Genomic DNA, 27,691 nt, shown 5'->3' with positions numbered 1-27,691 from the left:
CTCTTCTCTCTCTCCCTCTCCCTTTACTCCTCTCTCTCTTCCCCCTTTACTCTCTCTCTTCCCCCCGCTATTCTCCTCTCCCCCTCTCCATTACTCCCCTCTTTCCTTTCTCTCCTTTACTCCCCTCCCTCCCTCTCCCTTTACTCTTCTCTTTCTCCCCTTTACTCCTCTCCCTCCTTTACTCTTCTCTCTCTCCCTCTCCCTTTACTCCTCTCTCTCTTCCCCCTTTACTCTCTCTCTTCCCCCGCTATTCTCCTCTCCCCCTCTCCATTAATCCCCTCTTTCCTTTCTCTCCTTTACTCCCCTCCCTCCCTCTCCCTTTACTCTTCTCTTTCTCCCCTTTACTCCTCTCCCTCCTTTACTCTTCTCTCTCTCCCTCTCCCTTTACTCCTCTCTCTCTTCCCCCTTTACTCTCTCTCTCCCCCGCTATCTCCTCCCCCTCTCCATTAATCCCCTCTTTCCTTTCTCTCCTTTACTCCCCTCCCTCCCTCTCCCTTTACTCTTCTCTTTCTCCCCTTTACTCCTCTCCCTCCTTTACTCTTCTCTCTCTCCCTCTCCCTTTACTCCTCTCCCTCTCTCTCCTCCTCTACGCTCCTCTCTCTCCTCCTCTACGCTCCTCTCTCTCCCCCTCTGTTTCTGTTGTATGTATCTCAGCAGACATAGTGAGAGACTGAGCTGCAGCCGTCCAATTAATGGGACTGACTTCGGTGATTCCGTAGCATGAATAAGAGAAAATAAAGAATAAAAGTGTCTTTGCCTTTGCTTGGGTGGGGAAATCCGATATTGTGATGGCAAACTTCATACACACAACCTGCTACACAGCTCTCACCAACATGTTTTATAAGCCATTATTAAAAACTCCAGGCATTTATCTGGCAAACATTTCAGGCGACAGTTATGTTGACTGCAACAACTTAACACCAACCACAGTCACACTGGCAGAAGGCGCATCTAAGCATACACACACCGAGATTCATTACAGCTGTTGATTCAAAGAGGATACAGCTGGCACAATACCCAAATTCATCCTGACGACTCCTGGGAACGACTTCACAACGAAATTCACAGGAAATGACAACACGGCTGCCGTGTGTCCACTCATGGTGAGCATGTGTAAAGGAATGATTGTCTTACCAGTCTGTTCTCATCAAACACTTCGAACAGCAGTCTATGGTTCTGAGGGCAAACCTGGGGAGAGGGACGAAGAGAAGGACAGCAGGCGAGGGAGTGAGAGACGCATCATATGCATCAGGACACATCTTGCTAACATGAATTCAAGATATGGTTTAAAAACAAACAGGAAGTTATGAACACACACGCTCACTCTCACCCTCACACAAAACCTGACACCAGCACTTCACTAACGGCTTCACGTTTGTGTTCGGCAGGTGCCAGCACTGGTTCTGGGCTGAGAGTGTAAGGTAACTAATGAGCGCAGGGTTTGCCAAGAACAACTCAGAAATCACACACGTGTGAACAGACACACAGAAGAGCTCAGAACTCTCTCCTTCACTTAATGTCTTCCCCTGATCAGTGACCGTCACTAACAGGATGCACTGATATGACGTTAATGATTGCTAATAATTTAATGTGTAAGGGTGCCATCGCTGAGATTTCTTCAATACACTGAAATACTAAATTGGACTATGACAGACCAGCAGGTTACTGGTGAAGAGAGACGTGTTGATATTCTCTCACACTTACAGAACATCTGCGTAATCTTGGTTAAAGTTTAGGTAAAAATCATAAAAGCAGCAGGACATCGCCCTGATACTGGACCGGTGCTGATTTGATTTTAGATCATTATCCAGCCATACAGTCTCTAGAGGAATGGGGCGTGTCACCATGGATTAGGCCACACTGGCATAACACTCATTTTGGAGCAAAAGTGAAACCTGAATGGGAACTACTGCTGTTGTTGGTTTATAAAGGTGAGAGGGATCTTGTTGCCTGGTGCCACAAAACGCTGATGTAGAGGTTATCTGGTCATGTTCACCCGCACACTGGAGGATAGAGGAGGACTAGCACTTCCTAGCTCAGGAAAACGGAAAACAAACTCCTCTGTGACATGGGGATGGGGGCAGAGAGAGAGAGAGAGAGAGAGAGAGAGAGAGAGAGAGACACTTACTCTGAAGTAGAACTCTTCATTCCATTTGGGGTTCAGAGTCTGAAAGAGAAGCAGAGATCCAGTCTGTGAAACATGTTAAACATTAAGGTACCAGTGCAGTTTGCCTGGTGTGGAACAACGTTTTCCTGCTAAGAATTCTGGAATTTGAATATGGATGCGACATGTGCATGCAGGAGGACAGGGGGCGCCTTAAACAGAGCCTTATCTTCTTCTTCATCATCATCATCATCATCATCAGTAATAGGAGTATTGCTGTAGTTATTATTATTATTATTATTGTTATTAGCAGTTGTATTGTTGTTCATTACATCTTTTGTTTACCATGTTAATGTCGCCAAATCTTTGGCACTACAAATATAAATATTTGTCATGCCAATAAAGCACCACTGAATTGAATTGTTGAATTGAATTGGAGAGAGAGAGAGAGAGAGAGAGAGAGACACAGACAGACAGACCATTTTGTTTTAAATGCACACTGTGATGTAGCTTTATTGATCTTTGGAATAGTGCACACACACACAGTTTTATAAGACTGTTAGCTACATGTCAGAGCTTGATAAAATTCCAGCCTTTATTTGAAAACCGCCCAGCTCTGAAACTTTGTGTGTCTGTGTGTGTGAGAGAGAGAGAGAGCGAGCGAGAAGTGTGATGCTCGTGGCAGTTACATGAACGGAGTATTCATATTCATCCCTCTGAACGTCTGAGAGACGACTTAGCTACATGTACCATAGAGCTGTCCACCTGCACAGGTGTGGGGGCTGGACAGCAGGGGGCGCACCTGAACACAGGGCAGGGGGCTAGCTTCACCCTGCTGTTACCACCACACCACAGCACCGCACAGCATAGCTTAGCCACTCCCACACACAGCACAGCACCCCCCCCCCCGCCCCACACACAGCACTGCTGCTCCACACCACACAACGTCCCTGCCAGCAGACGGCACCACATGCCCTATAACAGCTCTGTTATCACACACCCATACCCATTATTACAGACACCTGATCTGGAGCTACACTCAGTGCTCACTTTATTAGGAACATTTAACGTGTTAAAAGACAACTGATGGGTGCACGGTTACAGATGGCAGTTTGTCCGTTGCCGTGTTCCGTCTGTCCATCTCTCCTCGCCCAGGCTATCAGGAGTTATTGGTTTCTGAGCGCAGACCTGCTGTGGGCTGGACGTTACTGAGACTGGAGACCAGTCTCACTCAGAAAGGACAGTGAGAGTCTGCGTGGAATACTGACCTGTTTAATAATCTCAGCATCAGATCAGGAAAAGCCAAATATGCACATACTTCTGAGTGGTAACGCTTCTGGTGTGGGTTGTGAGGAATAAGGGAGTTCCATTTTCCTGCTATTTCCAACTTTCATAATTCCGAGGGGGTTTTATGATTTTTTTATTTAATGAAAACAATAGGACATGGTCCAATGCATTTGAGAGAAAAAACAACAAAAAAACAACAAAGAAACAAAACAAAACAAAAAAAACCCCAAAAAAACCCAGTAAGAACTTGCTTCATCCATTTATTTATACATAGCAAATCTTTCATTTAATACCTAATCCATCTCAATCCAGCCCAATCTAAAATAAAGCCTGTAACTGAGCCTGTGATGTCACCGGGGATGTACAGTGAGTACCGTTATGGTTGGACAGTTAAAGATTCACTTCTCTACGTGTAAATGCCTCTCAGTGACGACCTCCAGGACAAACATCCCCCTACACCCCCCCACAGTCCCGCGCTGTGATGAGAGAACAGGTTATGCTTCATATCCACTGCCAACAAAAATAGCTGGAGACTTTTACAAAAGAGTCCGTCTGAACCGCTGCAATCCTCTGCACTATGAGGCACTGCGCCCCCTAGTGGTGGGCTCACCCAGGCAGCAGCCACACTAGGAGACGATCACCAAGCCCTTGGGCTACACCCATCGGCTGGGGCATCTCTGACAGACTGCCGTGACGTTCGTGAAGCTGTGGGGGGAGGTTCAATGGAGCGTGGGAGCTGACGTTACCTTCTTGATGGTTTTAGTCTGGACTAAGGCGAGCTCGCGGTTCTCATCAGCCACGTACAGGGAGAGCTTCACGTAGGGATCACTGGGGAAAAACAGAGAGAGGGAGGAAGAGATGGGGAGAGGTGGAGTGTAAATGCACAGATCCACAGAGCACATGACCAAAGCCTCCCACTGTTCTCGTGCCCTCAGCTTTAGACTCAGCTCTGCAGAACTAGAGCTCGTCCATCCCCAGAAGGGGTCAAATGTCACAGCAACCAATCAGACTGTATACCTGCAGGGGATGCTTCTGTACTCATACCTGAGGACCAATCAGAAAAGGTTCAGACGCACACACTTCAAGACAAATGTATGGAGGCAAAGGTGATTTTTCAGTCTGAGTGTAACTAGAGAGAACTTCACATTACAACAGGAGAGCAAACAAAAATATATACTTAAAAACTGTCAGAGCAACTTAAAACAGGAAAGAACCGATAGATGAATGTGGAAAACGTTCAGGCTACACAGTCAGCAGACTTCTCTCCACCTGACCATCAGTGAGTAAACCACGTCCCTCAAATGGTCTCACTGAAGGGTGAATAAAGGGTTAAAATGTCACAGCAGTAATATAGCAGCTGACAATTCACAAAAGGAAGGTTTTAAAAAGACATTTAAATACATTACACCTCTCATTACAGCCAGGGGGGATATCGTTACAAATGTACAAACCCTCCTGTTCAATGTTAAAAAAACAAAACCCATTACTGCCTGTTATCTTTAAATCTTCAAAGATATTGAGCTGTTGCTTCCAAATGTTTGGTCTGTAATGCACATCACAGCAGGAAGGACCATAATAGTAATGGACTGTGTCAGAATCATCAGACAGCAAGTTACTGGGGCCAGTTTAACCCAGTAACCCAGCAAACAAGCCCAGAGGGAACGTCCCACTGGCTCCAGGGACAAAAGGCAGAAATTAAAATTTGGACAAGACGCACTGCAACTCTCATGTAACGGAGACCTCCATCCAAGCAACACACCAAAACTAAGATAGGCCTGCCTAGTGAGTGAGTGAGTGTCTGTCTGCCTCCATGTATTCTCGCAGTCAGATCACACATAGCCAGTAGCCTATGGAAGGCAGGAACAGTTGCTAAGGCAGCTCTGGGTGTTGAGACTCCTAAACTTTGACATGGTGAAGGGATGCAAGGAGGTGAGAATTGTGGAAACTTTCCATCAGCAGCCTGAAGGACTTCCAGGCAGCACAACTAAGAGAAAGATAAACATCAGATATGACTGTCAGATGCGTACAACGCCAGAGTGACTGTCAGATACGAGGCATGCACATATTCCCGAACGTGAATACTGGCATTGCTAAACTAGATTTACATTAAATGAAAAAATAAACTTAATACCGCAGTAATTCCAAGACATTTCATTTAAAAAAAATGTAAAAGATGGCAGGAATAGGCAATATTCTGAAATTCACATGTTTATCACTTAAAGAATTAAATGATAAAGAAAACAGAAGTAAAACTATGCTGACAATATTTGCTCGTCAACTTTTGTATATTACGTTCTAACATGTCCATAATATTCTAATAAGGAACACATACAATGCCAGTTACTAAGTATACAGCACAAGTGGTAAAGTTACATTAAAATATCACAATATTAGTTACGCACTGGAATACTGCCAGTTACTATTAGAAATCATCCAGCCCTAAGAGAGAGGCTTATGGCAGGGTTGTGTTTGTGTGTGTGTGTGTGTGTGTGTGTGTGGATGGAGGATATAGCAGGGGACAGCAGCTCGGCAGGCCAGAAGCCTCTGTGAATAATTACAGTCTTCAGCCTCTGTGTAGCTGTTAATTGTGTGTTTAGCACAAAGCTTGGGGTTCACTGATTAAACCACTTACATGCCGCGCCTGTGAGGCAGCGGGGCCGTTATTAATCTAATCTAATCCAATATAATATAATCCTTCTTCTCTTTTTCCGCCCCTCCCTCTCCCGCGCTGTGACATGTACATCATGCAAGGGTGTCGGAGACCTGACCTTCATTATCCAAGCAACAGGGAGATTTCTAGACCGGTCAGCAGGAGCAGGGCAGAGTCGTGTGTCTCATTTATCTCCATGTGAAATGCCCTATATCGGTATATGATATTTTGATCATATTGCACAGCCCTAACTGCAACCTTCATTTTTCTGCTAGGTTCTGGCAGTGGACCATCCGTTTCCATGGAGATGGCACTTTCCTGTATGTGGTGGAATTTGCCAGGAGTATAGAAGAGGAAGGAGGATCCTGTCATGACATTAACCCTGTCCTTCACCCCACACACACACACACACACACACACACACACACACACACACACTGTTCTGGCTGTGTGAATGGGGCTCTGGTGGTACTCACTCTGTAGTCCTCCGCTTCACACTGGACTCCTAACTGTGTTGACCTAGTTCTTACATTGTCTTTACTTTAATAAGTTATTGAAAAAATTCAAACCTTTAGGATTTCTCTTTATAACAATTTCCTCAACTACTGACCGCATTATCTGTTATTAACTGTATGAGTGGTTTGTTAACGAAACCGTAAACACGAGGTTAACTGTGAGCTTGAGGAAATGACGAAGCACTTTTGTAAGTCGCTCTTACTAACCCCTCTTACTAAACCACACCTCCATGAGCAAAGAGAAGGGAGAGAGAGAGGGGGGGGGGGGAATAAGATTGAAAGAGAAACAGAGAGAGAGAAAAGGAGAAAGACAAAGTAGGAAAGAGAGAAAAGGGGTGAGGGAGGGAGGGAGAGAGAGAGGCAGTGCTCAGCAGTTCTGTACGATAATCTGACGGAACAGTGCTCAACAGTTCTGCTGGGGGGTTATTCTTACGTCTGGCAGGGTGGAGGTCCAGCAGACCTCCGTCAGTGCAGGTCTACGACTCCACTGTTTGTTTACCTGTATTTCTACTGCTGTGTGTTTCTGTTCCATACCAACATCGGTGGCCATGGTGGGGAGAGGGTGTGTTCTGATCATGGACCCCCGCCCCCCACACACACACAGACACACACGTAAACTCAAACTACCACACCCTCCCTGGACGTAACCGACCATCTTACTGAACTTACTGAACCAGGCACATCTGGAAGGAAAAGCAGGAAGACACCTCTACTGTAGTACTTTAACACAGCACAAGACAGAGCTGTACAGGTGTGTCTAACACACACACACACACACACACACACACACACAGGGGGTGGTCTACCCTCATTCTGGGCCTGCCATTACAATCCTTCTACTGCATAAGAGAATTTGTTATCCATTTCCCCCCCATTCTAAACTCACAAGAAGAAGTCAACAGGAACTGTGAACATTTCATAAATTTGTATGACTCATACGCAGGTAAATACCTGCTCTGTTCCTACAGGTAAACAATCCTGGCATTAGCACGACAGCTACCCTGACCAATAAGAATAAAGATACCAGATCCAGCTACTCACCACTGCCCTGACCAATCACAAACAAGATACCAGATCCAACTACTCACCAATCCCCTGACCAATAAGAAACAAGATACCAGATCCAGATACACACCACACCTCTGACCAATCAGAGACAAGATATCAGATACAGCTCTGATCAGGTCTTCCAGACAACACAGTGCTACAGTACTAATACGGCATCCAAAGTCAAGACTTAGAGTTGAGAAATACCACAGGGAGTTCACATCAGGGGTAATTCAAGCACACTCAGTCATAAACCTCAGAAGGACAGAGTGCAATTGTGGCATTAAAGCAAAGTCCTGCCTCCTCCCAGCCCTGACTGGTCATCTCTTGGGACAACAGTTTAACACAAGTTATTTCAATGCATTTTAACTGCAGTGCAATGAATGACACGGTCAAAGCACCCACCAGCCCTGGAGCAAGCCATGGTGTTTAACAGGAAGGGGATTTACAAATGGCACCATAGAAAGCTTGCCCTTAATGAGACCTGTAAACTTCACCTCTGAGGACAGCGTTGATACAGAGCCCTGTGCTCTGCACCAGCAGGGGGCGCCACACATGTGAAGGAAGTGACATCACTCAGCTGTCTGCGTGCGTCCAAACAGAGAGTGCACTGGTGGAGCACAGACTACCACAAACACACCCCCTCCCCCCAAACCCACAAAAATATCCAAGCATGCATGCATGCTCATGAGAGAGAGAGAAAGCTGACTCTGTGTAGTCTCCTGTAATAATTCCCAAAATCAGACGCGGTAGGTTTGTACATTCATGGAGAGTTAAAGAGGTCCAGTTCATAGCAGGCTGGGAGCCTTCAAAAGCGGGATGCCAAGCAAGCATGCTCATTAGAATATTCCAGCCATACCCACACAATCCTGACCTCTGACGGTTTCAGTTCGTCTTTACTGAAACTCCGAAATCAAATGTGGCGTCACACAAACATTACGGAAGTCTCACAAACTTTACAGACATTTTACGCATCGTTTCCCTGGACGTTAAGAGGCAGTGCAGCCCAAGCGTGTGCAGGTACCTGCCCGCATCCCACTAGCAGAGGGAACTGGGAGGCAGCAGCAGTAGTCAGGTTGAACCCTCAGCACACCCAAGCCTCTATCAACCCTGAGTGGAGCAGGACGCAGGAACTCGGACGCTGATGCACACGCACGGATTTATAGCCTGTTGGCACGGGGCAGGTGTGTAGTGGATGGAAGTGACAAGCATCACACTACACCCACAGGCTCACAGAGGGCTGCTAAGGCTACAGGTGCAGTAGCACATGCTCTCCATGGGTATTCCTCTACCCCTACACTCCTCTTTCTCCACCCCACCCCCCCCAGACCTTACCTGGCACCGATGATGTCTTTCTTGGCCAGATCAATGCCTGCAATAACCTTGACACGAAGGACACGAGATTCATTCTGCAAAAAGACACAAGAACAACAAAACCCCTCGTCAATAACACGTCTGCAGCACGTCGGGGCGGGGGTGGGGCGCCGCAGACGAAAATAACGACGAACCACAAAACACGTCTGAGTCTGCACAGCAGTTAAAGTTACCTGGCAGAGGACAGTGAGTGGGGCAAAGGTCACTACAAGGCTGTGATTTGTGTGCTGGAGTGGAGATCACTGGTGGGTGTGGCAGTGGGCAGGGCCTCACAGCCTCCCCTGGCAGGGGGCAGGGCCTCACACTGCCTCGTGACTCCTCCCCCACTGGCAAGGATATTGAGATTATGGAATTGCAACAAATGTACATTACAAAAAAAAACACACAATTGTTTAATCATCCTCAAAATGTCTAATTATAAAACATTTGTTTAATGTCATGTTATTGGCTTTTTTCTATATAACGGGTGTGTACAAAAACTGTAGGAAATGTATGAACTCAAATGATGAATGGTGTATTAATGATTTTTTAAACAAATATTCATTCAAACACTCTGCTGCCTAATCAATATCCAACCATCCACCCCTAATCAGTGTAATGAGTGTTGCACTCATGTTTGATTTCAGTCCTCCGTGTGCTGTTCAGCTACAGAAACACCATCTCCCTCTCATGCAAAGAGCTTCCTCCTACCGGCAGGTGCTTGTTTTTGCCTTCACGCAGTCTCTCTCACACACACACACACACACACACACACACACACACACACACTGTTAGCAGCCCTGCTGTTCTGAAAGGCGTGTGTGTCTGTGTGTAAGTATGAGGGAGAGAGAGAGAGTGTGTGTGTGTGTGTGTGTGTGTGTGAGAGAGAGAGAATGTGTGAGTGAGTGAGCGAGCGAGTGTAGGAGTTTCAGCAGGCTAAAAAAGCATGAGAGCTCCATGGCTAAAGACGTAGGTTTTATTCTGGTCAACACTCACCCACGGTCTTAACCCCCTAAGAAGCCCCCCAGTGTTCATAGCACAGTGCCTCACAGAGGCAGCGCAGGGCAAGGACAGGCCATCCATCAAGCTGCAACCAACCCTGGGAGGTTCTCCACATCGCAGAGCTACAACAGAGAAGTGGAACCAAAACCTCAGGAAAGTCACATGGGAGGAGACGCAAGCGTCCTTCACGTCCCCTCTGCGATATTCCAGCGTGGACAGTTTCTGGTGCCTCACTCATCTTTTCGACACACTGAGTGTGATTTTAAATGCTGCAGTCTGTTCTTGTTTCTTGCATACTGGTTCACAAGTGCAGCACATGGACCTGGAGCTCCAGGAATACTACGTGGCACCATCACATCACTCACTGGGCTGGAATGGAATGTGAGCTTCTAACAAACGCTTAATTACACAACTGAAACAAAAGGGCACACTGCTTAGTTCCAGGCAACGTTCCACACTCGTCTGTCCTGCTGAAACTCCACACTCCCCTCACACAGCTGCTGATACAGAGATGTGTTGCAAAGTCAACAACACACAGCAGCTTCTGACGTGGCGTTCTGCCAGCGCCAGGGCTGAGGAGCTGTACCACGCACGCACGCACGGGGGTGGGGTCAGGGGAGGAGCCCAGCAGCAATCTATATCCTCACTGCTAATGACAGTGGCACCCACCCAGGACATCCATCCACTCACCCAGGACGTCCACCCTCCAACTGGACAACCACTTCACCACCACATCACTGTTTCCAGTCTCTCCTTCAAATAGCTTTTGAAGGAGATTGGATTGAACTGTAATTTTCAACTGCTGCCAAAGTGACTAAAATAATTCTTAATAGTGAAAAGAAAAAAAAATATATATATAAATTTTTTTTTAAAAAAGTTTCTTATATACACATCTTGTAGACTCACACACATTATATATATATATGGGACTGGTGTGGCAGTTCTAAACATATGGTGCTTATACTTTAAACACATTCATCTTAATATCTTACACGCACACCAAATGACAGTCGATCTCAACACTGAACCCCCCCCCCCCCAACTCAGGTCAGCCTAAGCCCAGTACTACACTCATACAATCTTACCCTTGCGTGTGGGGAAACGTTTCTGCATCCCTGTTGCGCACTGATCTGAGTCAAGGACACCCACTAGCCAGGGCAGTTAGAGGAAGTGCCCCTTAAGGACCAGGGCCAGCCATCTCCATTTATCTCCAATGGAAACTAATGGAAGCCAAACCCACGCTTGCTTGCCAGCTGGCCTGGCTGTGTCATCCAGACTGACAGCTCACCATATTTGTTTTAACACTTGCTGTACTGATCTGTGACTAATCCCGCCATTCTGATCTGAGGTCTGTTGCTTATCTTGCTCATCTTACTGATCTGAGGTCTGTAATAACATCAAGCCCACCTCCTATCTCTACATTCTTCTTCTTGTAGCAAGATGAGTGCTAGACATGAGAACTGGGGGAGTCAAACGTTCAAGACGCTTAATGCATCAAAACTCCTGGACATGCTTTTACAGGTCAGTGTTGCCATAGCAACCAGGCTGTGATGGACAAAGAGAGCAGGGAAGGAGGAATGGAGTGGAAGAGGATTGCCCAGGGTTCTGGATCTGCAGGTTCACCACCACCACCAAGATGTGGGCCATCCGTGGAACAAAAGGGCCTGCCATCCAGTACGGAAGGTCAAAATTCCAGCTTTAACCCAATACTGCATCAGCAAGAATATTTAATACTGTGTGAGTCTTCCCATGTGGTTATACTCCTAGTTCTGACACCACCAAGGCATTCCAAAGTCAAAGTTGGAAACTCCCGAACTTTCAAGATGACTCTGAAGTGTACGTACATGTAGGAACTGATCACAGAGCAAGCTGGGTTAAAATTCACCCAACGTTAAAGACTCATCTATATTTGATGTTGAAGCCAAATATGGAGGGGGAAGGGGAAAGTAAGGTCAGAGGGAAAGACAAGAGGTCCAGGAGCCTGACGGCCGCTAACTGCCCACCTGCAGGGCAATAAAGCATGATCGTTCCCTCAGAAATACAGTGAATCCCTAAGTGAGGGTTTGCTGCAAGAACTAACAGACTTTAGGAGTTTTGGTCAGATAGGTTTAGCACCCTCAAGGAAGACATTAGCAAGAAAATGAATGATGCACATCACAGACTGCCACTAAAGGAGATGCAGTAGCCTTTTTGGCTATGCTAGTTAGCACTGTTCTGAAAATCATGGAAGAGCTTTTAACTTTTAAAATGCTCGCAGAGCTCATACCAAAAGGCAAGTGGAGAGGCGAAACCCTGGTCCTTCATGGTCTGTCTTTTTTTTCAGATTACCAGAGCAGGAAGGGAGCTCTATGAGGACAAAGGAATCTACTTTGATCGTGACGACAAATTTGAGATTCAGCGAGAATAGGGAGAGGGGAGGAGGACACCAGGACAGAAGAGTACAACTCCAGATGTCACTCCAGCCAAACCAAGTTTTCGGGGAAAGCGGTGCTCAGACACAGAAAAATGCAACAGATGTGGCACATGATGTGAGAAGGCACAAACCCGATGGAGGTATCACATACAGATGTCAGCAAGACTCCACTGGGAGAAAGCAAGTGTCCTCAGAGTAATGTGTCAGACAGATTCTAGGAATAATCCTTCCAACAAGTATTGTCAGGGGCAGGGGGTCCCTCAGACTCTTAGGTGGTGGGAGATTGTGGAAATCCAAGTTTCACAGATCGCCAATCATGTCTAAGAATAAGACTCCTACATGTATAAGCCATATTGGGAGGAGATCGTAAAACAACCTGTAAATCAGGTTAAGAAACAGGCTTTCATATGGCATAGACAGACGCAAGACAACATTCAAAGAACATTCCACAGTAGTAACAAATAAAAAGGAAACATTAGCTCAATTTGGGTGCAGAAAAGGCATTTGATTGGGTCACACTAGAATATTTACACTAACTGTTGCCAGAATGGTAATATTAAAAATACACCATGTTTAGAGCTATACACACACACCAAATAATCACATTAAGGGTTAATGGCCATCTAACCAAAACCATCAAGCTGGAGAGAGGAACATGCCCAGAGATCTTAACAGAATCTTTAGAGGGGGGCAGTGGTGTCTCAGTGGTGAAGGTACTTAACTTGTAATCAGACGGTTGCTGCTTCAAGCCCCACCACTGCAAAGTTGCCACTGTTGGGCCCTGAGCAAGACCCTTAACCCCCAATTACTCACATTGTACTCAGTCATAATTGTAAGTTGCTTTGGATAAAAGTGTCAGATAAATGTAAATAACACTTTATATTTATCTATCTATCTATCTATCTATCTATCTATCTATATATATATATATATATATATATATCTCTATATATATATATATATATATATATATATATCTATATATTTATTTTTTTTAATGTAAAAATGTAAAAAAAAAAAACAAAAAAAAAAAAACACAAATGTTGACATACGCCTATCAATCATTGATGGACCCAAACAATTTGGATCATTCTCAGGATAAGAAATATAACAAAAAACAAATTTAACTAAGGAAAATGTATACATTTAAATGGAATAGTACTTGAATCAAATACCTGGGAATAATGTTTACCAAAGGAATTACAGCCCTATAAATTAAGCAATAAACTCAGATATTAATAGCTGGTCAATACAGCCCCCAGATATGTGCAACTGAACAGAAGTCATAAAATAAATGATTCCCCCATGGCTGTTGTATTTATTTCATTCTTTATCGGTCGATGTACCCCAAAGACAGTTAGGGAATGGGACGAAAGAACCACGGCTTACACAGAGAGGAGGAAGGTGAAGGCAAGAGAGAGACTAAATAAATCATGACTTATTAAACAGCATCACAACTTAGTTTCCACTTACTGCTGTAGCCCGTGCTAGGAAGCTTGATGGAAAGCTTACAAAGCAACATCTCTCTTCCCAATACAGTCACTACTCTGAAATAGTAGACGACATCAGTAGTCATTGAAAGAGATGGACTAATTTAGCCCTAAAAGGACACTTTAGCATAGTCAGGAAACTACAGTTAAACCAACAGGTGTCAATCTTGAGGTGGGTTGAGTATGAAACAACTAAACCGGATTAAGATTTAAACAGACAAAGAAGGAACACACTTACCTTACTATGTCTGCAGGAGGAGAGTTTAATAGTGTACTCATATGGCTGAAGATTTTCAATTAGATGAGCAAGATTTCCATAGATATTTACAACTAGAAATTATTTTAACAAAGAACTGAAAAGGATTAAGGATTATGCAAAATGTATTTGATTTAGGCTGTCTGCCCACTGAAGGATAATGGACAATGATTTCAGGTATATAGAGGAGTATCCAAAATGACCCTAAAAGACACTCAGGTCATACAAAAAAATAAACGTGACAAAATGTAATTCATCAGCCTCAGATGAAGCCTCTGTAGATGCAGTGTTTCAATATGAAATTCAAAACTATTAAGAGAATTTAACTGGAAACATCTGATTAGGTTTTTAATACTCCTAAAAGAAGAGGTGTGATGGACAAAAAGCCGTGGCACTGGAGACCGCCAGAGCACTACCCAGACAGACCGCCATTCTGGGGAGGGGACGGTCAATAGTTGTGTAACTGGCAAGAGAATGTTATTAGTTGCTGTATTCAGGGACTCATTTCAAATAAGTATGAGTTCTCATGGGTTAATTTTTATTTTGTAAAGTATTTCAGTAATAGCGAGAAATGATAAATCTTTGTTTAATATTTTATTGGCAGCCAATAAAAAGACTATAAGAAAAAAATGGATGAGGCAGGATCCCCCAATAAAAAACAATGGATTTAACTTGTCTACAAACATCAGGCATTTAATGTTTTGAACAAATTAAACAAGTCTTGTAAACAGCCTTGCAAGCAACTGGATACTGTTTGATCGCCACAGAAAATTGTGCCAGACAGCATCTGCCTTCTGTTTTGTTTTTTAAGTTGTTTGTGTCTATATCTGCGTCCCCTGAGGTGACTGCAAAATGGTGGAAAAAAAACAAAACAAAACACATCAAAAAAGATTTCAAAAATGTTCAAAAAGATTAATTCCCATTAGGGACCAGCATTCCTAACTCTGGATGTGCATCCTGAATTATTAAAATCATACACTATTCCTTCTTTATGGCACAGATGAAGAAAGGCTGGTTGCATAACTTTAGTTATATAACAGGCTGTGAAGTACAATGAACGCAGCCTTGAGACAGCGAATCCCGAACACTGGAGAGCTAAAACAGGACCAGCTGCAGTTTAGTAACATTCATCAATACCGTATCTGCCCTCAGGGCGCCTCAGCCAGCAGAAGGGGATTGGGAACATATAGAAGACCCACGCCAACACACAAAAGGACAAATACACAGTGTTTCTCTCTTAAGGCATGTGCAGCTGCTTGTGCCTGTGTGTGCGCGTGCGCGTCTCATGTGACAAAGCAGAAACACATGCAAGATGGTTAGGGACGCACAAATTAACCTCTTAACTGTTAACCGACAATAAGAGTTAATTAATATTAATATCAGCATATTAAACAGTAAATTAAAAAATGTATGTAAAAAACTTTTTAAAAGAAATTTTTTAAAGTTTGCTGCAAGATGTATCGATCAACTCTAGCCATTATATCCTGTTCTTTTATGAATAAGTTGTAAAATACTTTCCCTAGACAGGGAGATCTAGCGTGTTGTGGTTGTGCATGGCACACACTGCAGTCGCGGACAGTGCCGTGACGATGTTCAGTATCTACATGGATCCTTCAACAACTTCCAAAACATAACAGCAAGGTCTGGAATTACAATGAAAGTTTTTTTTTTTATCACAACCAGGAAAGTCTGTGTTTATTACATTTAAAACCATATCAGAAACCAAAAGGTGAACTTGTTCAGGGAAAAATACACAACATTACAGTTAGCCACACAATCTCCGTAGTAGCAGACACAGGCCCTGGGATTTAAATTTCCTTGGATATCAAGGAAAAATGGATATTTCATGGGAAAGGTTGATTAGACTCTTGTTTAACTTTTAAACCACATATTTCTAAGGCTGCATTATATTATTTAAAAAACAAAGCATAACTCAGAACCTGTTACACTGGACACTGCTGTTCTTATGAAAACATCCCTGCTGTATTTGCACTGAGACACTTTCCCATTTCTGATTTAACCTTGATGGTTAACGTTTAATGGTCAGTCAGGACATATAATGCAATGAGCATCTTGTAGGACTAGAAGACACAGAGGCCGTGGACAGATCAACAAGACCAGACTTTGGGCTTAATAACAGCAGTGAGCGTTATTAACTCTCAACATGTTATAGCAGCTAGTAATGCAGCAACACCACATAACAGTGTCATGGCAGAGAGAGAGAGACAGACAGACACAGACAGACAGAGACTGAGAGACAGCAGCACTGATCCAAAAGCATTTGAGGGGACTACTCTTGTGATAGAAGCCAGCGTTGATTAGATGCCCAGTTAACAAAAAAGTACGTTTTGTAGTTTGGTAACATCTCCCATATTCCTGTAGTGCAAAACGATCTACAGCAGGAAATCTACAGTCCCGCTAAACAAGTCCCAAGAAACTTGCATCCGTGCCAGATCCCTGCCAGGACTCCCTCCACATGCCAAGGGAAGACAGAGGAAGTTTATGGATGTAAACAGCTAGGGGACAAGGTCATTCTCCTCCGGGTTGAGAGCTAAAGACACCCCCACACCCCACCACCCCACGCCTGTCTCTGCCAAAGCCTTACAGGCAGGGAATCTGACCTTAGCTGCGTTTTTAAAAATGCAAGCACAAAAAGATGACATGGATGACATGGCATGCAACATCTAACCTGTCCTCACTCAACAACAGGCTGGGAGACAGTGAGCAGGATCTGCTGAACCGCCAGTAATTCAAATCAAAGCAGCCGCTAGATCTGCATGGCATGTTTTAAATGAGCAAACCCACCCCCACCCCCATGGCCCTTGTGTTTTGGTATGGGCCGTCGGCTGGATTCAACATACTGGTGTTGGTATGGGTATCGAAAAATGTAAAATCACCCCAACCAAATGCACTATATGATGAAAGATTCAAAAAGCACGCTAGGTCACTGGCCGCCTCAAGACAAGGCATCATTGTGCTCAGTAGCACAACTGCAGACAACACAGCAGCTGGAGCTCCAACTATAGACAGGGCAGCCCTGACGCTCTGTGGAGTAGACAGGCCTCTTTCTTTAACAGAACCCTACACCCAGGGCTTTTTTAGGGCTGACAGACTGGTTTTTAAATGTCTCAAAAATAATCAAATAAGTGGCCAATTCTTGGCATCTGTGCCTGGCAGCAACTGCTATGAGGCTGGCAATAATTCACAGGTCTTCGGTAATGTTCACTCAGCTTTGCTCTGAGCAGCTATGCATGAGTGAACTAGCCCTTTAGAGTGCTAGCTGGGTGCTGTGGAGAGCTGCAGCACTGTAATTTAACCTGCCCAACCTTAACCAAAACCTCGGGTTACAGCAGCAGCCTAATCCCAAACAGACAGCCCAGTCAGAGTGTTAGTGAGGTCGTTCAAGGCAGGATCTGTTTGTGTCTGTTTCACCCTCTGGGTGAATTTAAACAAAAACAGAAAAGAAAAACTAGTGTGGACCAATTAGAACAATCTAATTTGCATAATAATACCATTCTATTTATTTTATTGGCAAGGGTACCATTTATGGTTGAAGGATTAACTTCAAGTCAGCACTAGGTAACATGCAAACAGTAATTAGAAAATTACGGATGAATTTTGAGACACAGCCTTTGCAACATTTGCACAACCTTTTCACATGACTGAAGCAGACTTGATAAAACCCAGATAAAACAACACTAGCAAGTGTGACCCTTAAGCTGGTATCCAGGTCACGTGTGTAGTTACGGCACAGCAGATGCTGATACCAGGACAGTATTGAAAGATAAATGATGTGTGTGAGAATTACTCTCAGGAAGACAAAATATTGTAATGTACTTAGTAGCATTAAACTTGACAGGAACTGTTTCAGCATTGCAGAAGGTTTCTCCATCACAAAATATTTGTGATCCTTGGCACCCACAGCACAGGTGACCAAAAAATACCCACCGATACAAAAAAAAATATCAATGACATATAGGTAAGCCTACTTTAACATAGCCGACAGTGTGACAATTTTAACTTATAGCCTTCAGTCAGTTTAAGTATAGGTTATAGGTTTTGTTATTTAAGAACAATATCATGCTGATAATGGGTTAAAGAAGGTCAAAAACCTGTGCGTGGAATTTAGCCTAGTCTATCTAGGGTTATAGCCTACTGTTCAACACACACACGTTTATATCTACTGCATGCTGTAAAGGAATTTGCACTGTGTTGTGATGCACAGAAAACAGTTTTGGTCCTTATGTGTAGAAGAGTGGAAACTAATGAAAGCAGCCTGGAAGTGTCTGACTCCCAATGAGTCAGAACCAGACCTAGCCTAGCATAACCAGCCCTAGCCTAACCAGACCTAACCTAGCCTAACCAGACCGAACCAGACCTAGTCTACCCTAGCCTAACCTAACCAGACCTAATCTACCCTAGCCTAACCTAACCAGACCTAGTCTACCCTAGCCTAACCTAACCAGACCTAGTCTACCCTAGCCTAACCTAACCAGACCTAGTCTACCCTAGCCTAACCAGACCTAGTCTACCCTAGCCTAACCAGACCTAGTCTACCCTAGCCTAACCTAACCAGACCTAGTCTACCCTAGCCTAACCTAACCAGACCTAGTCTAACCTAGCCTAACCTAACCAGACCTAGTCTAACCTAGCCTAACCTAACCAGACCTAGTCTAACCTAGCCTAACCTAACCAGACCTAGTCTATCCTAGCCTAACCAGACCTAGTCTAACCTAGCCTACCCTAACCAGACCTAGTCTATCCTAGCCTAACCAGACCTAGTCTATCCTAGCCTTACCTAACCAGACCTAGTCTATCCTAGCCTTACCTAACCAGACCTAGTCTATCCTAGCCTTACCTAACCAGACCTAGTCTAACCTAGCCTAACCTAACCAGACCTAGTCTAACCTATCCTAGCCTAACCAGACCTAGTCTATCCTAGCCTAACCAGACCTAGTCTAACCTAGCCTAACCAGACCTAGTCTAACCTAGCCTAACCAGACCTAGTCTATCCTAGCCTAACCAGACCTAGTCTATCCTAGTCTAACCATACCTAGTCTAACCTAGCCTAACAAGACCTAGTCTAACCTAGCCTAACCAAGCCTAACCAGACCTAGTCTATCCTAGCCTAACCTAGCCTAACCAGACCCAGTCTAACCTAGCCTAACCAGACCTAGTCTATCCTAGCCTAACCAGACCTAGCCTATCGTAGCCTAACCAGACCGAGTCTATCCTAGCCTAACCAGACCTAGTCTATCCTAGCCTAACCAGACCTAGTCTATCCTAACCAGACCTAGTCTATCCTAGCCTAACCAGACCTAGCCTAACCAGACCTAGTCTATCCTAGCCTAACCAGACCTAGTCTATCCTAGCCTAACCAGACCTAGTCTATCCTAGCCTAACCAGACCTAGTCTATCCTAGCCTAACGTAGCCTAACCAGACCCAGTCTAACCTAGCCTAACCAGACCTAGTCTATCCTAGCCTAACCTAACCTAGCCTAACCAGACCTAGTCTATCCTAGCCTAACCAGACCTAGTCTAACCAGACCTAGTCTAACCTAGCCTAACCAGACCTAGTCTAACCAGACCTAGTCTAACCAGACCTAGTCTAACCTAGCCTAACCAGACCTAGTCTAACCTAGCCTAACCAGACCTAGTCTATCCTAGCCTAACCAGACCTAGTCTATCCTAGCCTAACCAGACCTAGTCTATCCTAGCCTAACCAGACCTAGTCTAACCTAGCCTAACCAGACCTAGTCTAACCTAGCTGTGGAAAGGTGGACCTCGGCACATATTTGGAGGATAGGTGTGCGGTTAGGAAGCTCTGCGGAGCTGATGGTGGTTTTCACCATGACTCGACGCCCTAGCCAGCTGGCGCTAGTCAACCAACTACCTGTGTTGTGGTTTAGTAGAGGCGATCACACACACACACCTCGGTTAGTTTTACAGCCAGCGCTGTTACCTCAGCTAGCCGAGGCCAGAGACGTTGTGGGTAGGTAGACATGGGTGGACATTGGAGGGTAGCTACCGATCACACCGAGCACTGACGCCGCTTGCTAACGGTCGGACGAGTGGAACGTCGGTTAAAAGCTGGTGAGAGCGGCGTTAGCTCTCGTGCGCGGCACTCACCTCGTCCTCGGAGAGTCCGTACACGGGCTCCACGCTCGCGGCCATACAGGCGGTTAGCTTAGCACACGCTCGCGAGGACAATGCCCGCCGCCGCGACGAGTCCCGCGCGCTCGGCCGTGAGCGCGGCTCGCTGTGGTCGTCTCCGGTGTGCTCTCCGGTGTGCTCTCCGGTAGCCTCTCCGGTAGCCTCTCCGGTGCGGTGCGGCACGGCGGCGCGGGTCAGACGAACAGCGCCGAAGTCGGTCGGCAAAAATGTTCCCGGCGATGCGAGTCCCCTCTGACTCTGGCAAACAATTGTCCCCCGGCGCTTCCTCTCCGGACGGTGATTGACAACTGACGAAACCAATCACGGCGCCGTTTGGCTGGACAGACCAGCCAATCGGATCCGCGGCGGGGTGTGACACTTTTACACCTGTCTCAGCGCTGACGGAGCATGATCGAGTCCTACTGTGATAGTGCAGCGCCCCCTACTGTTCCACATGCAGTACTCCCCCAGCCTGGTCTACGCAGGACTGCAGCTTGGGGTACTTGATACTCAACATGAAAACCAAACAGTCGTGTTTTATTTGGGTGATAAACAGACAGTTTGAATGTGGAGTTCCCCTCCCCCATGACCCCCATACTCACAATCATATACAGTCATACATTCGTGACTGAATTATTATCCAGCACAGGCAGCGCTATATTCCCCATAAACTGTCATATTTATTAAAGATATCAAGGATAAATAAACATTTAACGGCCAAAAAAAGTGTTTTGCTGTTACTAACTGAATGCTCCAATTCTCCTGCACTGAAGATATATTGCGACTGTAGTCCCAAAAAGTCCAAACACAAGTTTTATACTCCGTAATCAGCAATATTTCGATTATTTATTTATAGGTTATTGAATTGCCAAATGAAGCACTGACGTTGTACAGACCGTATCAGTTTCTGGCAGTTCAGTGTCTGACCACTAGATGTCCATGAATGAACACTGAACGTCACTGGACACTGAGAAGGCTGTGCACTTCCCACGTGGCTGTCGGTGAAAGCCCTCAGATATAGCAAACATATGTTCGCCCATTTAGTTATTCATTTATTCAAAGTCAAAATAGCCATTACACTACATTATACAAATATATTATAGTTTGGCATTTTTTAAAATCTAAATTTTAATTTTTAATTTAATTTAAATTTTTTAATTTAAATTTTAATAATAAAACGGAAGAGTTATGTAGCGTTAAAATAAATGCTTTAGGCCAAAAGATAATCCAGGACAAACAGACAATCGTTTTACTGATAAATGGGGCAATACCGCTGTCAAAACAACGGGTTTTATCGAAAGAGGAATAATAAATATTACTGTCAAACCATACAAAAATATGTAAAAAATATTTGCATGGTGCTTAACTCCAAGGAAAGATTGATGATACTATGGACAGGTCAGGGGTTAGATTCATGATACAATAGACAGGCCATCAGTGACAGATGCTTCAGAATGAAAACAAGTGTGGTTAATAATAGTAATAAAGCATTTTATTATCTACATTACACAGTTCCCTGTTCAGCTCTGCAATCAGAGCCCTAAATGCGTCATTAAGTGAATTTAGAAAGTGTTACTATTATATGCTGATTTAAAATCAGTTTTGTAGATTCTCATCAACTGGGTTGGATCAGAAGGGGAGGAGGTTGCGTGATTGACGCGTGATTCTTAAGGCCATGCTGGAGCTGTAGGGTTTACACCACCTGGGCCCACTAACTACTCAACACAACTGTAGAGTTGATGAGAGGGACAGAGAGAGAAAGTTAGAGAGAGGGAGGGAGAGAGAGGGAGAGAAAGATAGAGAGAGGGAGGGAGAGGGAGAGGGAGAGAAAGATAGAGAGAGGGAGGGAGAGGGAGAGAAAGATAGAGAGAGGGAGGGAGAGAGGGAGAGAAAGATAGAGAGAGGGAGGGAGAGAAAGATAGGGAGAAAGAGGGAGAGAAAGATAGAGAGGGAAGGAGAGAGAGGCAGAGAAAGATAGAGAGAGGGAGGGAGAGAGAGGGAGAGAAAAATAGAGAAAGGGAGGGAGAGGGAGAGAAAGATAGAGAGAGAGAGGGAGGGAGGGAGAGGGAGAGAGAGAGCATGGATGATATAAATGATGAGAGAAGATACATTTCTCTGGAACCGTTACGAGAAGGTTGAATGTATGAAAGAAGTTCTTCACTGAGTGTCTTATAATCCTTAGACAAATGAGTATATAACTGTGTGTGTGTGTGTGTGTGTGTGCGCACGTGTCATTGTATGGTGTCAAACTGCTTTGAGTAACTAGTTTGAGTAACTAGTTTGAGTAACTAGTGGTCTGCGCTGACCAAAGAGGCACTACACAAACATTACACAGTTTGGACAAAAAAAAACATATGATCTGGCTGCTTTGGTTATAATAATAATAATAATAATAATAATAATAATAATAATAATGGTGACGATGATGATGATTATCATCATCATCATCATCATCAATCATTATTATTATTATTATTGCTTGACAAATGTATAACCCCTGTGTTCCTCATGTTCATAATGTAGAAGTAAACTCCCACAGTGAAATGGTGGAGATTCCTTTCTAAGAGTACTTGCCTCATCCCTCTCTCTCTCTCTCTCTCTCTCTCTCTCTCTCTCTCTCTCTCTCTCTCTCTCTCTCTCTCTCTCTCTCTCACAATCTTTTTCATTCATTTATTCTTTTGCCTTGAAAATCTCTTTATTGAGCATTTTGCATTTATTGTTTACACAATTCGGCAGACACGCTTGTCCAGAGTAACTCACTAAAGTCTTTTTCTGTCCATTTCTGCCTCTCTTTCTTTTTCATTCTCTTCTCCTCATTTAACATGACAGACGGAGGTATTGAGGTCACGCAGACTCTTCTAAAAGAAATGCGAGCCACACTACAAACATGTTGTTCATCATTTAGCCATTCAGGGTCTTTGAGTTCTTCCTCTTAATGAGCTGTGCTCCTCCACCCTGTGCCCCGTGTCTGTCATGCATAAGAAACGCTGCTGAAATATTAATGCCTTTTCAAACTGAGTCAGACCCCTGCTGGGGCCAGAGAGCAGTGGTGTAAACAAGATCATTAGGTGTAAATGGGTAAATTAGATTTCATTTTCACTAAAGACACATTAGATATTCACACAAAGGATCAACTCCCTGTATTCTATCGTTATTTTTGGCATGTCAGCTGCAAATCCTTGATCTCTCTGCAGATGAGTCAGGAATCAAACCAGTGAACTCTGGGTAGTAGCAGGGTTTTCCTCTGAGGCTGGTCTGGTTCTGAAACTGCATCTTTTCACAGCTGGCTTCGCTTTGTGTGCGCTAGGGGTCACGTCTCACAGCACTCACGTAGCCTACACACATGGAGAGGGAAATATCCAGAAAGGTAAAACAAAAATAGAGTGGTCATGATGCATTCATTTTCATATGCACACAATGATACAATAACCTCTTCATCATCAATGAAGGAAATAATAGACTAGAATAAAGGTGGTGTTGCTCCTGGCACACTCAGAAAGCAGTCCCACCTACTCCACCTGTTGAAGCACCCCTGGGAACAGGTGGACAGCTAGACAGGTGGGCAGATAGACAGGGGGACATGTGCAATAGGTGGACAGCTAGACATGTGGACAGGTGGACAGATAGACAGGTGGATAGGTGAACAGGTGAACAACATGTGGACAGTTAGGCAGGTGGACAGGTGAACAACAGGTGGACAGATGAACAATAGCTGCACAGGTGGACAACAAGTGAACAAGTAGAAAAGTGGAATGTTTACGCTGACCATGCAGTACTGACCAGTTGGATTTGACCCTTGACCTGAAGTTCTGTGTTGGGGCTTCAGGTTCCCGTTGCGTTCACGTAGAAGGCTCCGTACCGCATCTGTGGAATGTACGTTATTTCAAGCATGCCTCATTGTTCCAGCTGTTGAACTGTTTCATCTGCCAATTTCACAGCATGAGACAATTAGGAAAAAAGCACCTGTTGTCTGTTCTGAGGAGAGATGCATGATCACAAAGAGACGATAAACATCTCTTAAGAAACAAACCAGGTGTGAAGTCATTGTGTGAAGTCATTGTGTGAAGTCACAGGTGTGAACAAGTGTGAAGTCATTGTGTGAAGTCACAGCTGTGAACATGTGTAAAGACATTGTGTGAAGTCACAGGTGTGAACAGGTGTGAAGACATTGTGTGAAGTCACAGGTGTGAACAGGTGTGAAGTCATTGTGTGAAGTCACAGGTGTGAACAGGTGTAAAGACATTGTATGAAGTCACAGGTGTGAACAGGTGTGAAGTCACAGGTGTGAACAGGTGTGAACAGGTGTGAAGACATTATGTGAAATCACAGGTGTGAACAGGTGTGAAGTCATTGTGTGAAGTCACAGGTGTGAAGTCATTGTGTGAAGTCACAGGTGTGAACAGGTGTGAAGACATTATTAGAGGACTCTCCACTTGCAGGCCTGATCTTGCCTGGTAACGGTAATGTGTGTGGAGGAGCTGGTATGGAGAAGGCAGGAAGTTAGTGCTTATGACGAGGATTTTTACCCTTAAACCCTGGCAGCCACATGGCCCCTGAGTGACCACAACCCCAACCTTCCTCACCAGTCCAGTACACAGAATCAGTGTCTGCCTCTCTCTCTCTCTGACATGTAACTTTATCTTTCTATCACTGTCTAAGTATTTCTCTTCTATTTAAGGTGCATCTCTGTTGCTATTCAGAGGCACAGGTCTTGGGATCCATTCCTACTAGTATGGGAGATTTTTTAAAATAGCTTTCTGATAGATATCAAGCCTATTTTTAAAGCACATAAACAACCAAAACTGACAATTACAAACCAAAAATGCCACACCAAAAACTAAACACAACATAACAAAAAATACAAATCAACAATTCACTATTAGACACAAATTCTTAAATCAGCTACACTCATAACCCAATCAAAAAATCTGGGACCAGATTTAAAGTGTGCAGTGGGAGAAGCAGCCTTCATGTTAGTGGGTAGATCACTCCACAATTTGGGAGCGACTACTGAGTGTCCCTTGAGTTTTAATTGAGACCTCACTACTTGTTAGTGTGGGTTCACAATAGAAATTTGATCTCTGAAAATAGATGAATAGCATGCAGATTACTTTCTAATTTATGAGCATACCCAGAAAAAGTAAAAATGTAAAGAAAGGTTTTCTTGTTTCTAGAAACAGCTCTACACATCACAGTCTGTTGGTTCTCTGTCCTGGAGAAGTCAGGGAATCACAGAGAGAATCTTTAATCCTGTCTGTACCCATCCTGTATTCCTGCACCTGCTCTGTACCCATCCTGTGTCCTGAACGTGTATAGTATAAATCTGCTGGCCTCAGTCAAAAATATCTAACGGATCTGATTGGCCAGAAACAGTCAATGTTCTTATCAGAGCAGGAATTGAAATGTGTGACGTTGGCAGCACAGAGGAAGTGAGAGGCGACGTCGAGCTGATATGCTCTTTATTTTCCATGGCAATGAAAGCAAACAAAAATTGAATATGAGTAGCGTTGCACCGATGGGCACTTGTGGTTATAGCCGTAAATGCGCCGTGTTTTCCCTTAGCACCTGTAGGAATATATATAGGGAGACATAATGAGGATCAGGTGTGTTCCATTAAAAAACAGGTGACTGAGAGCGGGGCAGGTAAGTGGTACAGTCCCTATCTGGAATGGGCGTGTCCCTCCTGGGATGGGACCGGCCTACCGTGACAGAACCCCCCCCCCCACCCCGAAGACCCCGCCAGTCTCCTGGAACACGGGGCAAGCTTAAGCGGGTACAGCCTATGGAAGGAGGCGGCGAGGTCGGGGGGCAAAATCTGGGAGGCCAGGACCCAACTACGCTCTTCCAGGCCATTCCCCTCCCAGGCCTTCCCTCTCCTCCAGGAATCTAGCATGGTTCCCACTTTGTAAGATGGAGACCCTTCCACCTCCAGAGGTGGGTCACCTCCACAGTGAGGGGGCCCTCCCTCACGGGCTTCAGGATGTCCTACTGCTCCGCGTCAGGCAAATCTTGTAGGTCACCTTGTTAATCTTGTCCATGATGGTGTACGGGCCTTCATACCTTGCGGCCAGCTTGCCAGTAGTGCCAGCACGGCCGTTCCTGGTTGCGACCCACACCTTTTTCCAGGTTTCCCCCCGTCTCCGATCTTCTTTCCTCTTGTAAGCTATGATCGCCTTACATAGTCGCTGATGTCTCCTCCCAGATCTTTTTGCTCTCTTTACCCCTCTTTTCCACAGCCAGCTGGTCTGAAGCAGGGGTGTTCCAGGGGTAGAGTGGCGGTTGGTACCCTACGACGCACTCAAAAGGAGTTAGACCAGTTCCAGTGTGGCGTACTCCGCCCATGGGATGTACGTGCTCTATGTCTCGGGGTGTTGTTGGCTGTATAGCCGGAGGAACTTACCTAGAGGGAGTATCTTACCTGTGGGTGGAACACGTGGTATTTTGTTGTGGGCGCAGTCCACGCAAGAAGCCACGTACCTCACCACGACCTTGTTCATCACAGGCCACCAATAGCGCACCCTATCAGCTGTGCTGTACGAGTAGCGCCCGAGTGTCCCATTCCCACCGAAGTATGTGCCCACGTAATGAGCGAGCCCCGATGCTTAGGCGGCACAGAGGCGATTGGGTGGACACTGCGGATGTGGGTTGGCTGTCTCCATTTGTTGGTCTAAATCCCATTCTAGAGATGCCAGAAAGCATGAGGGAACTTGTTGGTCACGCCTCTTAGTTGCATTGCCAGGAGAACACGTCCACTCTGGCATTTTTTTTCCCCAGGCCGGTAGGTGACACGGAACCTGAACCTGGAGAAAAAGATCAACCACTGGGCTTATTGAGCATTCAGCCTTTTGGTGGTCAGGAGACACACCAGGTTTTTGTGGTCGGTGAACACTGAAGGGGTGCCTTGCTCCCTCGAGCCAATGCCTCCATTCCTCGAAAGTGAGTTTCATCGCTAGTAGTTCACGGGTCCCAATGCCGGGAGAAGTACGCAATGGGTCTCAGACCTCCTCTCTCTCCCGTGTGTTGTGACAGTATGGTGCCTACCCATATGTCAGAAGCATCTACCTCCACCACAAATGGTCTGTCTGGGTCTGGTTGTTGTAACACTGGCGCTGTGAAGAAAGCATTCTTGAGCTCCTCAAAGGCTTTCTCCACCTCATTAGTCCATCTGATCCAACTAGCCGGTCCCCAGAGTTGATCTGTGAGAGGCTTCACCAGCGAACTAAAGGATTTGATGAATCTACGATAGAAGTTCGCGAAACCTAGAAAACGCTGTAGCGCCTTATGTGTGATTAGCCTCGGCCAAGCCATTACTGCCTCTACCTTGCCTGGTTGCATGCGTATATGCTCACTCTTCTGGTGGAACTCACTTCTCAGCCTTGCAGTATTACTGGTTCTGCAGTAAGGTCCAGAGCCCGCATATC

At 45.0% G+C, this 27,691-nt stretch overlaps 1 protein-coding gene across 2 annotated transcripts in view; it reads right to left on the bottom strand.

Annotated features, from left to right (window-relative positions):
- nedd4l (NEDD4 like E3 ubiquitin protein ligase) overlaps positions 1-20,544 on the bottom strand; it is a 62,504-nt gene extending 41,960 nt beyond the window's left edge. For both annotated transcript variants that reach the window (XM_035527655.2, XM_035527656.2), the window contains exons 1-5: positions 20,247-20,544; positions 8,939-9,012; positions 4,138-4,219; positions 2,129-2,167; positions 1,135-1,188 (exon numbers count right to left, since the gene is read on the bottom strand). In XM_035527655.2, coding sequence (XP_035383548.1) covers positions 1,135-1,188; positions 2,129-2,167; positions 4,138-4,219; positions 8,939-9,012; positions 20,247-20,291 — 294 coding nt within the window. In that variant the 5' untranslated portion in view covers positions 20,292-20,544. The remainder of the gene's footprint in view (positions 1-1,134; positions 1,189-2,128; positions 2,168-4,137; positions 4,220-8,938; positions 9,013-20,246) is intronic.
- Between the last annotated feature and the right edge of the window lie 7,147 nt (positions 20,545-27,691).

The sequence above is a fragment of the Electrophorus electricus genome, chromosome 8, assembly GCF_041902795.1.
Source record: "Electrophorus electricus isolate QZ-2024a chromosome 8, ASM4190279v1, whole genome shotgun sequence".
NCBI classification, from domain to species: domain Eukaryota; kingdom Metazoa; phylum Chordata; class Actinopteri; order Gymnotiformes; family Gymnotidae; genus Electrophorus; species Electrophorus electricus.
Note: the sequence above shows the minus strand (reverse complement) of the source record. Positions and strands in the feature narration are given on the sequence as shown.